Raw genomic sequence first — 19,211 nt, 5'->3', positions numbered from 1 at the left:
GTCCCTACCAAGTTTCTTCATATCAAGGTTATAAATACTTTGTTACTTTCGTAGATGATTGTACACGATTTTCTTGGATTTATTTGATGAAGAACAAGTCTGATGTGCAATATGTGATACCAAGGTTTTTGACCATGATAGCCACACAATTCAATGCTAATGTCAAAATTTTCAGATCCGACAATGCCAAAGAATTGCTTTTCACTGAATTGTTCCAAGCTAAAGGCATAATACATCAGTTTTCATGTGTTGAGAGACCACAACAGAACTCTATTGTAGAACGAAAGCACCAACACATACTGAATGTTGCAAGGGCACTGTATTTCCAGTCGAATATACCAATTGAATATTGGTCAGAATGTGTCTTAACTGCTGTATATCTGATCAATAGAACCCCTTCCAAGTTGCTTTGATATCTTACACCTTATCAAAAACTTTATAATGCAGAACCACAGTATAATCTACTTCGTACTTTTGGTTGCTTAGCCTTTGCTTCTACTTTAACAGCAGATAGAAACAAGTTTGAACCACATGCAAAATCTTGTGTCTTCATAGGTTACCCACCTAGCATGAAGGCATATAAGTTGCTTGACTTGTCAACAAGAGAAATTTTCATGTCAAGAGATGTTGTATTTCATGAAACTGTTTTTCCATTCCTAAATACAACTCATTCCTTTGTTGATGATCCTTTTTCCATGGTTGTATTACCAAAAGCTTTTGATTCAGATCATGAATCTACATCTCAAATTTTACAACATGTTCCAAACCCCATTTCTATTCCCGTTTCACCTAATTCCATTCCAATTTCTGATATTCCAAATATACCCTTACCCAATGATTCACATTTATCACAAGCACAACCTAACAGAACACAACGAGTTAGGACCAGACCATCATATTTACAGGATTATTATTGTAACCTCACAAAAGTTCATACATGTTCTACAAATTCCAGTTCATCCTCTTGTAGATATCCTTTATCTGAGGTTATTTCTTATGATAATCTTAGTAAAAACTGCAAAGCTTACACCATTTCTATATCTGCTTTAGAAGAACCCAAAAACTATAATGAAGTTGTCATATCTGTTGAATGGCAACATGCTATGAATGATGAGTTACAAGCTTTGGAATTGAATAATACTTGGGTTGTTGTTCCTCTTCCAAAAGACAGAAAGCCATTGGGTTGTCGATGGGTGTATAAGATCAAAAGAAGAGACGATGGAACAGTAGAACGATTTAAAGCACGCCTTGTTGCAAAAGGGTTCAATCAACAAGAAGGAGTTGATTTTTTAGACACTTATTCTTCTGTAGCCAAGCTTGTTATAGTGAAACTTCTTCTTGCCTTGGCTGCTAAAAACAATTGGCCACTTATCCAATTAGATGTGAACAATGCTTTTCTAAATGGAGATTTAGAAGAAGAGGTGTACATGTAATTACCTCAAGGGTATTGTGGTAATTTTTCTTCTTCGGGAGACCAACAAATGGTATGTAAACTCCAAAAATCTCTTTATGGATTAAGGCAGGCTTCTAGACAATGGTATTCTAAATTTTCCAGTTTTTTAAATACTTTGGGTTTCACACAATCAGAATCATATTATTCTCTATTTTTTAAAGGTGTTGGTTCATCATATGTTGCTTTGCTAGTCTATGTTGATGACATAGTTATCACAGGAGCTTCAACATCTGAAATACAGTTGGTTAAAAAGGCTTTAAGTGCTCGTTTCAAATTAAAAGATTTGGGGAATTTGAGACATTTTTTAGGCCTTGAGATTGCTAGATCAAAAACTGGAATTTTTCTTTCACAAAGACAATATACTTTAAAGCTTCTTGAGGATATGGGACTTTTAGCAGCAAATCCAACACAACAACCTATGGATCCCAAGTACAAATTATCAAGTTTTGAAGGAGATTTTTTACAAGATAAGTTCCAATACAAAAGACTTATCGGTCGTTTGCTATATTTGACCATCACAAGGCCCGATATCACTTATGTTGTTCATCGTTTGAGTCAATATCTCAATAAACACAGAACTCATCATATGCATGCTGCAACACATCTTCTTAGATACTTAAAGTCTAATCCAGGACAATGGTTGTTTCTTTCAGCTACTTCTTCTCTTCAATTGAGAGCCTTTAGTGATGCTGATTGGGCGGGATGCAAAGCTACCAGAAGATCTGTCATAAGATATTGTGTTTTTATTGGAGATTCTCTTATTTCTTGGCGATCTAAGAAACAAAACACTGTAGCTTGATCATCCACGGAAGCAGACTATAGAGCCATTGTTGCTGTCACTTGTGAACTTATGTGGTTAAGACACTTGTTGAATGATTTTGGTGTAAAGCAAACTAAACCAAATCTCATCTTCTGTGATAATGAATCTGCCATCCAATTAGCATCCAATCCCACTTTTCATGAGAGAACTAAACATGTGGAGATTGATTGTCACTTCATTCGGGACAAAATCATTGATCAAACCATTAAACTTCTTCCAATACGATCTCATTTTCAGCTTGCAGACATATTCACCAAACCGTTGCCACGTGCTAAACTGTTGCCTTTAATGTCCAAAATGGCCTTGAAAACAATTTTTTCACGGTCATCTTGAGGGGGGATATTAGGGGTATTAATGTAATTTAACAGTATAGTTTGTTAATTGCTGTTAGTTAGAAGTAATTAGTAACTAAATGAGTATGTTAGCATTAAGGTTGTATCGTAAGTTTGTATATGATAATCATCTTTGTAATTAGTATTGATCTAATGAGAAAAGTATTGTTTCTGTCTCTCTCTCTCTCTCTCTCATTTCGTTTCTCTTTCATACAAGTTAGTAGCTGTTACAAAGGAAAACATAAACAAATAATGATTTTTCCATTTCAAGCTTATACAAGACCTACATCATGTTCCAAAATGGGTAAAACCTATTTAAATAGGTAAACCTATATTTTTTCCAACAACCCTCATATAAATGAAAACTGATCAATAAATTATTAGCCACCAATATAAAGTCCAACAATTGGTACCTAAAAATGATAGATATGTGTTACCATTTGAACATTCATTTGAGAGATATACTTATTTACTAGCGGACGAGTAGACTCATTTGAGAAATATACTTATTTACCAGAAAACCATTAGACTTGAACTATCATAAATTTTTTGTTAGCAATAACTAACTCTCTATTTAACTATTTGCTTATTAGATCTACAATAACATCCTTTGATTTTATATAGTTAGATACAAACAAGCAAGTGTATAGTAGTTATCTAATCATATTATATATATATATATATATATATATATATATATATATATATATATATATATTTCAAGACTTACCATTACAGATTAAACTTACGCTCATCCGATCGTTCACTGCCTATCACAACCTTTACATATTACATAGACTAGTTTATATAGCAGTTATGCGTCTTTTTCTTATTGATAGTGCTTTAAACTTAGATTGCATTGTAGATCTTGATATTTTATTTTATTTGATGATTTACATGATCAGAGGCGGAGCCAATACGGGGGACTAGTGGGTGTTGCCCCCTACCCCCTAACTCCATCGATATTGATGTATTACACCTCAAAGCCCATTGTCACCTATATGCTTCATCTTCTTCGTTGGAATTTAATTGTAACTAATGTATTGGATATTAATGTGTTGTTATTATTTATTTATTTATTTTTAGAAAACATCAAACACATTCTCTACAAGTAACAACGCACTACGTACTACTACTTTTCTTATTACAATATGTGTTTTATGATATAGGACTATAAATTACAATATAGACATATATCTCTATTCTAATGGCTTATTATATATATATATATATATATATATATATATATATATATATATATATATATATATATATATTACATTGTAAGTTCAAGCCCCCTCAATCAAAAATTCTAGCTCCGTCCCTGTACATGATATAGCTCTACCACTAAGTGTGAACATAATCATATTGCTTAATGTGGATCTTTTATATCAAAGATCCAATATATATATCTACCTTTCAATTATCTCATGATATCTTGTAAAGTGAAACCTTATGGTATTCATGTTATACTTAAACTTAAAAATTTCACAATACGAGTTCGAGTCAATGGCGAGGTTATGCATAAGGAAGGTAGGTCCAATAGCCCACCTAATTTTTCTAATTTATCTAAAATTTCTGTAGAAAAAATTTATGACCTATCTTACCAATAAAATCTTTAAATTTATATAGAAAATTTTCTATAGAAAAATTAGTGAACCATATGATTTTTATCTATTCAAGACTCACCACTGGTTCAAGTATAACCCTCATTTGCCTACTACATAACCTTATGGTGCAACTAACCAGGTACATTAGATTACAAATAGTGCATGTTTTTATAGAACTATTGGTTTCTGTAAAAACTACAAAGATACCTTTTTTTTAATTATTATAATTCTATATGGAACAATTTGTATAAGAAGCATAAACATATGAAATGTTTTTTTCCCTTCAAAACCACAAGAAATCCGTTTTTATAAAGTATGAAAAATCATTTTAAAAATTAAAGAAAAATAACTCTTATAAAATACAACAAGTTCAAAATTTATTTCTTCTAATTTTGTATTTATTTCTATACAATATTTTTTTTTCTAAGATTATAGGAAAGTACTAATATAATGTATATATAAAAAAACATAGAATTAAACAAAGATTGGGGCCTGTGTTTAAAACATAGTATACCTAAAACACAATTCGTAGTATTGTCGAACATGTTTCCTATGATATATTAGCAACGATTAGTTCTATTGCCAAACTCAACTGGGCATACTTATTACTGTGGTGAAAGCTTCAAATGTTGTAGTAGTACCATAGGGAGAAGAACTCAAATATGACTACAATTGCCATGTTGAAAACTTCAAAATTCGTTGTAGCAGTATTAGGGAAGAAAATAGGAAGTGATCGGTTTTTCAGTGTGCCTTTTCTGTATACATAGTGATCTATTCATATAGAAGAATTGTAACAAGAAAAAAAATCAATCATTATTCAAATAGAAAAAACAAAACGATAAACTGTGGCAACATGTAGTTTTAACTTTTATGGTCGAGCATTGATGCAACCATATCCACATGATGTGTATTCACACACAAGTTTAGTAGCTAATTTAGGTTTGCGTTTGCACTCGTCACATATAAGAGAGACCTCTGTGCTATTAATGCTTACAAGCACATGTAATTCCTTCTTATGTAAACTTACTTTCGTTTTATTCTTTCACCTAGGTGGGATGCGCTCACATCACCACTCAAAAAACCATTCACTTACCATAACCTGTAGATTAAATTTTCATTCATCTATTGTCTATTTTGAACATTAAATATAAAAAATCAAGATATTAAAGAGGAGAATATAAAATCATAAACATCTTTCCATTTTAAGTTGGTATAAGACACAAAATATTTATTACAGATCGGTAAAACCCATTTTCCATAATAGGTAAACCAATTTCCCAACGTTTTAGTGAAATTGCTACAAAATATACATGATTTTTAAGTGGAATAAAAGTTACATGATTTAAGGTTGTGCCACATGAAGTTTCTAAAGTGGAGGAAAATTTACATGAGTGAAATATGGTTGAAGCTAGAGTGTCTCAAGTCGATTAATAACGATGTATCAATATATGGAAGGCTTGAGAGTATAGTACATAATATGGGATTTGAAGTGTCACAACTATTAAGGAAGATCACAACTAATGGATTGGAAAGAGGATATATATAATTATTATTTTACCAAGATTGATGTGTGAGGATTCAAGACGGTTTAACCTAAAAAGATTTTGGCGCTATGTATTTATAAATATGAAAAGATGCATTGCCTCTTGATGATCATTGATTATATTGGCATCATACATCTTTTTATCTAGCCTAAATGATATGGCTAGCCACTATAACATTTTGTACTAATATCTAATGTCGATGAGTTGATTTGTTAGAAACATGATGTATAGAGAAAGGGTCACTTACTGGTTTAAATTGCATGCAATTTGGAAAAAAAATCTAAGTCATCATGTACATTGTATTTCATGTGGTATAGATCTAACTTATACTTAGAAAAGCAAACTTTGGTAAACCAATGGTATTCCATAAAACAAAAAGAAAGATAATAAAAAGTATAACGGTGTGTAGTACAAATGTATTAAAATGAAAAGACAATGATTTAGACATGATTCTTACTTGATGATTGTAGATAAAGCGTTTCATCTCTTTCTTGTGCTCCTTTGTTAAATGTGTATCGATGGCTCCACTAATGTATAAGATAATAATCTGCACAGTTAAATTGTGTTATCCTCATTTTTCTATGTAATAACAGTATAATATTGATTTTAAATCTACATACTAGAACATAAATCAACTATCGATCATTATGATTTATAATATATTACACTTTTGAGAAAATTCACATGCACTTTCTCTATAATGCAAAATTTATGGCTCAATTTACTTGCGTCTGATGGTACCATACACCAATCAACCCTCATGTATTGACAATCCTTAAGAAAATCATTTTGTTGAAAGAAAACATCTTCATCTTATTGATACTAGTCACTCTCTATTAGTATCTCATGAGGTTCCTAATGTATTGTAGGGAAAGGTTATCCTAACCTTTATTCATGTTATTAATCAAATTCCTACCTCACATAATTTTGGTTGGTGTCCTTTTGAAAAACCATATTTGCACTTACATGATTATTCCTTATTGTGTGTCTTTGGTTGCACTTTTGTTATCCATCCTCGTGTTAAGCATAATATGTTGTGTCCTCGATATGTGCTATTTGTTCTTTTAGGATACAATATCGATCTAAAGGGTATAGTTTCTTTGGTCTGTTTAGTTAAAAAAAATTACATCTCATATCATGTTATATTTTTGGAGCATATTCCATTCATTTTCAATTCTTCTTTGTCTCATGACATGACAAAGTCAGATAATTTGTTCTCTGTCCTCGTGTTAAGCATAACAAGTTGTCTCTTCGGTATGTGCTATGTGTCCTTTTAGGATATGATATCGATCGGAAGGGTATAGTTTCTTTGGTCTGTTTAGTTAAAAAAATTATTTCTCACATCATGTCATATTTTTGAGTATATTCCATTTGTTTCCAATCCTACTTTGTCTCATGACATGACAAAGTCAGACCTCTAGATTATTGATCCATTTAGTGTTGGCATTGATGGAAATCCATCAAATACCTTGTTTCATGAGATCTACAACATCATTTGTTACATCCCCTTCTTTCACGTATCATAATATTATTTGTTTTGGGCTCCCAACACGAAAAATTCCCAGGGGGTCACCCATCTTGGAATTGCTCTCACACGGGAATACTTAACTGCAGAGTTCTTATAGGATATTGCCTCACGGCTTTAAAAAGCATTGTGATAATGAAGGTACCCCCACCCCTTATAATGAATATTTAGTTCTCCTTCCTAGTCGATGTGAGAGTTAAAGGTTATTTGTTATATACCTATAGGACTCTAATTCTTTTCAATATAAGAACATCCTCTCTTCTTTCTTACGGATCATGTAATCGGTAATATCTCTAGACGTAAAGGATAATGTTTCATGTCAAAGGAACAATAGTCCATTGCCAATGTTCAGAATCATAATTTTGATTGTCTTAATTAGTTTTTTTTAATACTTTTACGGGGTGTTGGGAGTTAAAGATTATTTGTTATATACATGTAGGAATCTTATTATTCTCGATATCTGAACATCATCTCTTCTTTCTTGCGTATCATGTGATGGGTAATATCTCTTGACGTAAAGGGAAATGTTTCATATCAAAGGAACAATAGTCCATGAGGGGCAGGAAATAGTCTGAATGACCAAAAAGGATTTAGACGGGTTGCATTCCCAATGCCTTAAGTTGCTTGTGACCCACGAGCTTAGTTATCATAGAGTGTTCGTAGTTTGACTAGTGGGACGCGTATTGAGGATTTGGAATATCATATTAGGATGATGATTGGATTGCATAGATTCGACAGAACTTGCAAGCTGTTGCTTTATTATCGGACGATGTTAGATCAAAAAAAGAACCTTTATATAGTATAAGGTTTATAGAAGAGTATGAAATATCGAAACTATTAGGTGTACTAGTGTTTAACCTAAACCAACAACATATGGGACCTTGTGGTAATTCTAGAAGCAAATATATATATATATATATATATATATATATATATATATATATATATATGTGTGTGTGTGTGTGTGTGTGTGAACATTATTATTAGGCCAATACTATCATAAGCACATGATATATATTTGGGATCGGAGGAACCATGAGAAACCCACATACCTGGTGGACGATACTCATGAATGGAATAGTGGTATGTATGGTAGATCTTTTGTGTCATTGCCTTTTTATGCTTGTTTTGTGTAACCTTAGAGTCCTTTGGAGTCCGTGTTAAGTATTGAGATAATAGTAAGGGATTTTGTTCCTGTTCGGGAGAAGTTTGATGGGTATTCTATTGTGATCTCTAGACACACTTTTTCTTTGGTTTTGACTTCGATCAAGATCAATTCATTCAATGTTGTCATTGGTATGAATTGAGTGGATAGGTTTGTGCTAGTATGAGGGGTATGATTTGATAATGTTGTGTGATGTTCTAGTAGAATAAGTTATCAATGATGATAGGACAATGCATGCTAGTGATGTATTATGCTCTAATAGTATGAGGATGTACTATGCATGTTATGCGGTGATGAGAAAATTATGAAATATAAATATCCCTTTGTATGTAAATTAGTAACAAATTAATAATGGGGGAAAACATACTTATAAAGGAAATGGTAGTAACCTAGAGTTAGGTGTGTATCCTATCTGGATTGTATGATGGCCGAATAGTTTGAAAGAGTACCTATAGGATAAGAGCTTAAGCCAATAACGAAGTCGAGTGTTTTTCTAGACAACCATTTGGTACATGGTCTCTGCAGTGGCTGTACTGGAGTGATGTTCGTTATGCGGTTTGAGTGGGAGGCATAAAGATGGAAATAGTACTTTTATCAATCTTGAAAGACAACACACCATACTTCTACATGCATCATCAGAGTAGCAAACGAGGGGTATTGGGGGTTTCTGCAGTCGCGCCTTACTTAGTGCATTGCACCGAGCCGATCATGTTAGTAGTGAAAATGTGTTATTTCTTATGGGTTAGTGATGAACATAAAGACCTCAATAATGAAGTAAAGTGATAATAATGAATATTAATATTTAAAATATTATAGTGCTGAAAACTGATGAATAATTACATGGACGCTACACAACGAAGATTAAAACGAAGATTAGTATTAACATATTATAGTGATAACTGTATGATGTATGTGAGGCTACATAATGTGTGAAGTTGATTACATGCTCTGTGATGATTGATTGTCCTGTTTTGGGATATGCATGTTCTCATTTAACATTGTACCTATGATTGGCTCACTTTACACTTGCTGACACTTATTCTTTGCTTGTTTCTCTTGCATTGCGTTGGTTCAGGTTTCATAGGAGATTGCTTGTGAGTTTGGGATTCTTTTGGGTAGTTTACATTTAATGTTCTTTTTAGCAGTTATGTTATTGGAACATATGGTATTTACTTTGTTATTGAATTTATAAACCCTTTCATACAACGTCTGAATAATGTGTTTTTGGATTTTTGTCACGAAGGTGACATTGTGGTTTTAAATGAAGGTTTCTGTTTAAATAAAAAATTATTTAAAATCTTCCGCTAATGTATTGTGTTAGAATTTTTGAAAAAAAATAACGTCAAATTTGAGTAAAAATTCACGACATTACAAGTTGGTATCAGATCCAGGGTGCATGTCGATGTGTTCGACAGAGACATCAAACATGTAAAGGGGGTGAAGGTGGGCATATACATGCACATGATCCCACATTGGCTGGGAAGGAGAATTAAACATTCCTTATGAGGTGTGTGGATACCTTTCCTATCACAACGTGTTTTAATGTCGTGAGGGTAGCAAATCCCACAAGAACTCTACAGTTAAGCGTGCTTGGGTAATGGAAATTCCACCATGGGTGATCCCTTAATAAGTTTTCGTGTCGAGAGCCAAAAGCGGACAATATTGTGATACACGCTAGAGGGGGATATTACATAAATTACTTTTGTTCACAAGACGTCTACGACTGTTACTTAGCATGACAACTCCATTATCTACTATAACTACAATTGGCCCTCTTCTACAATAGTCCACACATCCTAGTAATCCTACCAACCTCCATTTTTTATTACTCCTTTTATTCATCATCTTTTGCTTCTTTTATTGATAAAAAACATCATTTTATGTGAAACTAAGCCCTATAGAGAGATTATTATTGAACCCATTGGGCAAGATGTTCTGGATGAGGAACTGGTTTCCCTCAAATAGATATCAAGAACACATTCTTATTTGGTCATATTCGTGAGGAGGTCTATATGACACATCATTAGGGTATTTCTATCAACCCAGTGAAGTTTGTCGGGATAACAAAACCCTATACGAACTCAAACAAATCTCTTATTGCTTGGTTTTATAAGTTCTATAAAATGAATATTTTTCTTGGTTTTGTCTATTGTAATCACAATTCGACATTGTTTTTTAAAATCCACAATGATAAATCAAATTCTATTACCCATATATGTAAATGACATGATTACCACTTGTGATGACTATGCTGGATTTAAGTCTCAAAAGTGTGATTTGGCATATTGTTTCACTATGAAAGACTTTGGAATGGTATGTTATTTTTGGTTATTAAAGTTTCTTAATCCAAAAGTGTTATCTTTTGTTTTAGTAGAACTATATTTAAGATGTATTTGAGAATGCGTGGCTCTCTGAAAACAAGACTATAGACACACCCTTCAACCAATGCTCTTTACTTATAGCGGTCATTCATCAGATTTGTGCTTATACCCTACTATTGTGGGCAGTTTGGTTTAACATTATTACTTTGTCGGACATAGAACATGTTATTAATGTAGTTAGCCAATTTGTTACGACTCCTAGTATCATTCACTAGGGAGCAGGTCTTCGCAGTTACTTTGTTTTCAAAGTCTTGTTTTCCCTTTGACATCCTATTTAGAGATGCATACTTATAATGATGTTGATTGGAATGATGATGCCAATGATCCCAATTATAATATTGTTTTCTATAATGTTGTTTCTCGTTCTTCCATAGAGGTTGAATATCACAAAATGGTCGTTACTAGTTATAGGATTGTTAAGTTTTGTTGGTTTGTTGTGGACATATGTTTTGATGTTTCGTAGCCCACTCCTATACATTGTAACAATACAAGTACAATGCATCATACATTGAGACAACACAAGTACAGTGCATACCGATCATAATTTTGTTTTCGACTAGTAGGCGAATCATATTGAGATTGACTGTCATTACATGTGTTATCATCTCCAACTTGAAATCATCTCTCTGTCTTATGTCCTTTAGCTCTGCAATATACTAATACTTATAGTAAAGTTCATATGGCTTTAAGTTTCGTTTCTCATCTAACAAACTCTTGATGTTTATTGGTGTTATATTGTGAGTTTGAAAGGAGTTTAACATATATTTATCTCAAGCCTTTATTTAACCCTTTTAGTTCTGTTTTTTTAATTAACCAGGCTCTTAATCTTAATTCCTCACCTAGATATAACCGTTACCGCAACCGTTATGCGATAATATATTGGTTTTTTTAACGTTTTTCACTACATATACAAAATCAAATAATAGATATCTTATGAATAAACAGAGTAGTTGATGAAACTTACAAGTGGAGGAGTGAAAAATAAAGGGCCACCATGTTCAGTAGCCCAATGACCATCTTTTGTTTGGATGGCACGATTAAATCTGACTGCTTTTCTTATCGTGGTTGTTACCGCTTCTTGATTCGCTTCCTCATTTTCCCCTAACCTTGCTGGTGGTATGCTTAATATATCAATTTCATTCTCCTTGATTAACTACAAAAGATTATCCACTTTATACATAGAACACTGTAATAGTTAAGATTAAAAAACTATTAATCACGTTAAAAGCCATTATATATATATATATATATATATATATATATATATATATATATATATATATAGATAGATAGATAGATAGATAGATAGATAGATAGATAGGTTCAAATGTTTCTCACATCTATTGTGTGCTAGAATGCACCAATAGAAATTTAGTATTAATTATATGTATATTAAATGCTATCAATACTTATAACTCATTTTTATGGAAACTAATTAAATTCGTCATTAATGTTAACAATAATATTATTTCAGAATGAATTTATATCTAGAAGAATGAGAGTGTATTTTAGTAGAATACACTCTCGTTCTTCATATTCCATGCAACTTTATTGTATTTTAAGTGTGTGAGTCCTGAAACAAAATATGAACTCATATATAAAAACCTAGATGCGAATTTATTCTGAAAGAATGTTATTGCTGACATTAATGACGAGTTTAATTAGTTTCCATAAAAAGAGAATTATAATTATGGATATCATTTAATATACATATAATTATGGAAATCATTTAATATATATATATATATATATATATATATATATATATATATATATATATATATATATATATAATTAAATAATTATTTAATTTACTAAATTCTTATTGGTGCATTTTAGCACACAATAAATGTAAGAAACAAAATATTACTCGAAAAAAAAAACAATGACAAGAACTTGGAAAAACATTACTGGTGCAAAGAAAGATCTGGAGAAAAAAGGAGTCTCAACTGATCAGGTGATTAAAAAGAATATGCAACCCCTTGGTGTAACTTGGTCATGTGGCCTCATGACTGATGGTGAGTATATAGTCAAAACATTGAGAGTTAGATTGCATACGTAAGAACCGGTAGACATTGGAAAATTATTATGGATTAAACAGGTGCCTTTAAAAGTAACAAGCTTCATATGGAGGGCTAGATTAGAGAGAATTCCAATTGTTGTGGAACTCATCAAAAGATGGGTGATGGTGGACCCAAACATTTGTCAATAGTGCGGGAATGTGGAAGAGAGAGTGAATCACATTTTAGTACAATGCTCTTTCGCAAAGTTAGTCATGGAGTGAATTTTTAGTTGGTGTAATATCCCTTTAGTCAGCTTGACTTCGGTGTTTGATGTTTTGGATTATGCCTCAAACTGGGGTAATTGTCCAATAAAAAGAGTAATATTCGTTGGTATATGTTACGAAATGATGTTGAGTGTGTGGAAAGAAAGAAATGATTGACGGTTCAATAAAAACAAACTAGCACCTACAAAAGTTGCAGATATCATCAAATCCACCACTTTTGTCTAGTCCAAACACAGAAGTGGTAATGAGAGTCTTAAGTGGACGGATTGGAGTATACAACCATTTTAAACCGGTGGTTTTTTTCTTAAAATTGTCTACATAGTTTATTTTTCTCTTATTTCCTTATTGTATATGCTTTGGGTCTTTTCCTAGTTTCTTGCTAAGGGACCTTTTTTTTATATTCATTTGCGTGGTTCCAAAAAAAAAAATCAAATGACACAAATAAAGAAAGATGTTATGTCAAAAATCAATATCTTTTGTATTAATGTATATATTACTAGAATTGGAAAACTATACAAGTAACTTATATTCTTTGTATTTTACCACTTCTTACTTATCAATAAACTTTAAACTTTAATTACAGTTCGACATTAGCAATTAACGGATTATCTATATGACAATACACATAAGATAAATAGAGAATCAAGTGTGTAATAATAATAATAATAATAATAATAATAATAATAATAATAATAATAATTATTATTATTATTATTATTATTATTATTATTATTATTATTATTATTATTATTATTATTGTTGTTGTTGTTGTTGTTATTGTTGTTGTTGTTGTTGTTATCTTCTCTAATAAATGAAAGTTTTTTTTGCAACATATCACTTTGTCATAAATTATGACACTTGACATTTTATGTTGTTTTTGAATTTAATAATTCACATGTCATTTTCTTGTATTTATCAATTTTATTTAAAAATGCCACCTAATTATGTATTTATGAGGATTTAAGAATATGCGTTCTTTCCAAAATTCAATTCCTACATTTAATGTCATTTAAATCATTTTTTCGTTTATTTTTCTTATTTGATATTATTAGCCTAAATTTATGCTATTATATGGCATTAAAATTTACATATATTCAATGTTTTCAAAAACTTTTTAGTGTATCTATATATGTTATAAGGATTTAAAATTATGCTACTAACATATTTTTTTTTTATATTTTTCTTAGATTTTTTGTTCTTTGTTTTTTATTTTCCAAATAAAATTTGTTTAAACATTTTTTTGAAAATAATAAAATAATAGAAGTTATTAGCAAACTAAATTATTTCATTATAAATATTTTAAATAAAACACTTACTATGTATGAATATAGTTTTTTTTTATATTAAAATTTATATTTTATAGTACGACATGATAATTGTATCATTAATTTTGAGTTAAAACACATTGTTGATGTTTTAATATTTACATTTTGATATTTAATTTTTATTTTAATCAACCCGTATACTATACGAGTCTCACACCTAAAGACGGTGGTTTGTTATGTTTATTTCATTTGGAAACTTTCGATGTAACTTGTTATTATTATAAATAAATCAACACTTTTGATTTAGTAAAGAAAATCTTTATTGTAATTCTTAAAAAATTACAAAGAATTACAACGATAGGATATAATTATACATCATACCCAAAATGTTTTAAACTATAGCTAACTTTCACTATATATGAAAGCGCAAATGAACAGTTTTATATTTCACAAAGGTTTGGGATATTAGCATATTTAGTTTACAAGCATTTTTGTATTTCACTTTTTTACCACAAAGATTTTGAGTATTAAAAAATTCATAATTATCGATATGTTTTCAACCAACCAACCCATTTAATTTTAATATATATTTAATTTAATAATTATTTAAATATTATCATATATTAATCTAAATATATTAATTTATAAATTATAATATCTTTTTGTTATTTATGTTTCTTAAAAAATACAATCCCAATTCTCATCTTTGTTGTTCACGTCAACAATATTAACCACTTTTCAAAATCACTTGAAAATTAAATATTTTTTAATGTTATGTGAAAATCTATTTGTATTTGTATTTGTGATTTGAGATTGTGTTTTTATCATAAAATGAAAACTTACTTCAATTTTAAACTAATTTAAGTGGTGTAAGTTTTAGTTTATTTATTTATCTTTTTATATTTTAAATGAGTTAACCTAAGTTTAACATATTTATTTAATAGGTTGGGTTGAAAATTGTATAAACAGATTAACCTGATGATAACTTATATATCTAAAAGATTGTGTTAGATTGGAAATGTCAATCCAAGTAAATAAATAGGTTGGGGTGGATTGAAATAGGCCTCTTGAAATTACCTAATACTCGATTACCTGACCCAACCCGTTTTGAATTCGGGTAGATCCGGTCACGTAAATCGGGTATCGGGTTTGACAATTTGGGTAATCGGGTAACCTGATAATTGAAATAGGTCGTGTATTGGGTAGGTTTAAAAAAATTCGGGTATACCCGAATACCCGATTTAGAAAAAAAAACAAAAAAAGCTAATTAATACACTAGTTATAATAACTATTAAAGTTGTATCATTATTTTACATAATTAGTGTTCCTTATAGTTTAAACCAAAAGTTATATGGCTTCGTTATTTGAACGGTATATAATAAATACAAAAGAAATTGTAAAAATGAAATGAAGTTTTGAACAAAATGTTACAACAAATATAATGAAAATGAATAAGATGTTAGATTCCCCTTCATTTTCTTTATGCACTAGGGATCTGTTTCTTTTTTTCAACTATGCACATGTTTGTTTTTTGTCATTTCTTCTTTGTGAATTGAAATATAGCTATATAATTGGTCCATGCAATTTAGATAACATGCTAAATTTTTTTATTTATAACTTTTATGTACTCACCTTTTGCATTAAATCATGTAACATGTTTGGTTAATCCAAACTTGATCAAACATTGATTATGTACTCCATAGACTGTTTTTTTTTTTATCAAATTTTGAAATGGAATGCAAAAATCACATAACATATTATAATGACTTGTATTGTTATCGTATATGTACTTGTTAATTGTATGAAATATTTTGTTACCAAATTTTTTATTAAAGCAACCGAAATGCAAAAAATAATTTAAAAAAAATCAATAAGTGACACTTAAGTAATTTTCAGGTATACCCGAAAATACTCGACCCGACCTAAAACCCGAATACCCGAAACCCGAGAACCCGAATTACAATATAGGTCAGGTATCGGGTATTATTATTTTAAGGAAATACCCGAATTACCCGACCCATTCTACCCGAAACCCAAAAATTTTACCCGGTCAACACCCCTAGATCGAAATCTTCAACCCAATTAACAAATTTGTTGAATCCGAATTTAATTCAGATCAATCCATTATCAGCTCTATTTAAAATAACTCAATTGGAAAAAATGTTTTAAGGAGTCTTGTGAGATTGTTTATTTAAAATAACTTATGTATTTTTTTTTACAAAAATGTTTATTAATTTGTGTAAAGTTAAAATGGTTTTCTTTTAAATGCGTTAGCTTTCACTAAATTCTACTTATTTACGTAAAAATGACAAAAAAACATCTATTTACATATTATTCACTTATTTATTTTTACAAATAACAATTGATCTTTTATCATTTACAATAATATTTTTTTATTAGTATAATGCATATATTTTTTAATATAAATACATGTTTGATGGTAAGTGAATAATCACAGAAGATTAAGGCTACGAGGAGTATCCCCATCGTACAATTTGGTGGGGGTGATGTGGATATTTCACAACGGTTAAATATCATATCGTCGATGTGGTGAGGCGATGAGAAATGTCGCACGTTATAGTGTTTTAATGTTGAAGGCCGGTGTCAGGAAAAAAATGTTAGTTGTGTTCATTTTTATTTTAATATTTATTACTTTTTATTACAGTTATGTACTTTTCCAAAGTATTGAGATATTTGTATATTTATTAATTTTGTGTTTATTAAACGTTTTTTCAATATATATATATATATATATATATATATATATATATATATATATATATATATATATATATATATATATATATATAGTATTTTAATTTAACTAAAAAAGTGAGGGAATATGAAATATGACACCTTCCTTGAAAAAGTAATAAGAGCAAGAGAAAGGCGAGATAATTCTGAAGTGGCACGGAAAATATCAAAATAAAATAAAATATGAAATTTCAGTACATCATCCGGTCTAAATGGAACAATCATAAGAAATGGAAATAGGTGTCTCATTTTGAAAGTCTATTTATGTATATATTTAGTGAAATCATCAAATATAGCTTTTATGGGTAAAAATATAGAAAAATAAAAGAAAAAATGATATATAATTTTGTTTAGATTAAAATAGGGGTATAATTAGAAATATATTTTCAACTTTATTAATAATATTCAAATTAGTATGGAAAAACAATTTATCAAAAGCACATTATTTAAGCCAATATGCGTTTTCAGTTTGTTCTGTCTTTAGTTATTCTTTTTAACAGCAGGACAATTAAAAATATTTATTTACCTTATCAAACTAATAAGATAATAAACAAAGTAAATAAGCAATTCCAAACAGCTCCTATATCTATTCAGAATTGTGATCTGTTTGTAACACATCATGAGAAATGAACTTGTTGTTTGTTAAGGCATCATTACATTCAACTGAAATCATCTCTTTTGTTTATCACTATAAAAACTCATTTTAGTAGTTTTCTAGCAACAAATTTATAATATCCATATTAAACTTGTACATGCAAGATTTTTAGTGACATGAATTCACCTGTATCCGCATGAGTAAATCGCCTGATGCTTGAAAACCTTCCTTTTGACGGTTAAGGAAAAGTTGACGAGCGTTTTCGACTTCTTGGTGCTCTTCAGGAGTTCCAGCATCGGGATCAAACTCCCAAATTTGGCGTCCAACAAAGTTGTTAGTGCTAAATAAGTAAGGATCGTTACCTTCTGCTATCTTTAACTTCCACATCTTCTTCCTTTGTTAAGTGCTATATATCTCAATGATATGTGTTTGAGGTGTTATATATATATGGGGTTTGTTGGGTTCTCTTTTTAAACTTTTTTCCTTGGGGTAATAACTAACAACCTACGGTCATAGTTGGAACTTTACTCCTTTAAAGGTGACTACTGAAAATATTATTTTTATATAACTTTGAGTTGGTTTTGTTTTTCTTCCATCTCTTTTCTTTCACCAATATTATAATCCATTTCATCATATTTTAAGTTTAGATATGATCAAAATGAAATCTTTTCTTTTCTCTCAACATGGTTAAACAACAAAACCTTTCTTTCATCCCCTTCTACCACCCGTGATGAACATTTATCTTGGAAAACAAAAAATAAAAAAGAAATTCAAAAATGCAAAATAAATAAAAAATTTCGTGTTTTCTTTAAATATTATTTTTTGTTCAAAAAAAGAAAAATAAAATATACATAAATTAGTTACCGTTTTTAATGTCAATGTGGGAATAATCTATTTGGTAGAAGCTTTGCTTCTTAGATTAGAGATCTTGAATTCTATTCAAGGTATTGACGGTTTTATGATACTAACTGCCAACTGCTAAGCCCACAGTTCAAAAAAAAAAAAAATTATGTTTTTTAATATACGTGCAATATTCTAATAACAGAATATTAGAATATTCAAACAATATATTTAGCTAATTATGGTGTAATAATATATTATAACCCACGTTAAACGCGGAAGAACACATAAAAAACATACAAAAATCTATAGATATCACATAATAATTAATTTTTGTTATGACTATTGGTATTATTGAAATGTGTAGAAGATACACTGAAATCGATAAATATCTATAATCTTTGAAGGACCTTTTTGTAGACAACATTTTTTTTGTTTTATTAGTTGAATGACTTTCTTCGTCACATATGAATACCTTCAAACTTTTTTTTTTTTATTTATGAAACGAGAAACAACTACATATAACTGACCATGAGTGAAGACGAGTATATGCAAGTATAATCCAACATTTGATAATGACTGTCCTTAACTTTTGTTAATGGTCATAACGAAACAAACAATTATGGGGAATTGCCTCTAT

At 30.0% G+C, this 19,211-nt stretch overlaps 1 protein-coding gene across 1 annotated transcript in view; it reads right to left on the bottom strand.

The window, feature by feature from the left end:
• Nucleotides 1–18,157, bottom strand: part of LOC145061246 (dammarenediol II synthase-like) — a 32,773-nt gene extending 14,616 nt beyond the window's left edge. The window contains exons 1-3 of the mRNA XM_079008678.1: nt 17,918–18,157; nt 11,795–11,983; nt 6,217–6,306 (exon numbers count right to left, since the gene is read on the bottom strand). Of these exons, the coding sequence (XP_078864804.1) occupies nt 6,217–6,306; nt 11,795–11,983; nt 17,918–18,118 (480 nt within the window). The 5' untranslated portion in view covers nt 18,119–18,157. The remainder of the gene's footprint in view (nt 1–6,216; nt 6,307–11,794; nt 11,984–17,917) is intronic.
• Between the last annotated feature and the right edge of the window lie 1,054 nt (nt 18,158–19,211).

This window comes from Lactuca serriola, chromosome 7, assembly GCF_051521515.1.
Source record: "Lactuca serriola cultivar US96UC23 chromosome 7, Lser_US96UC23_V15, whole genome shotgun sequence".
NCBI lineage: Eukaryota > Viridiplantae > Streptophyta > Magnoliopsida > Asterales > Asteraceae > Lactuca > Lactuca serriola.
This window is presented reverse-complemented; position numbering and strand designations above follow the sequence as displayed.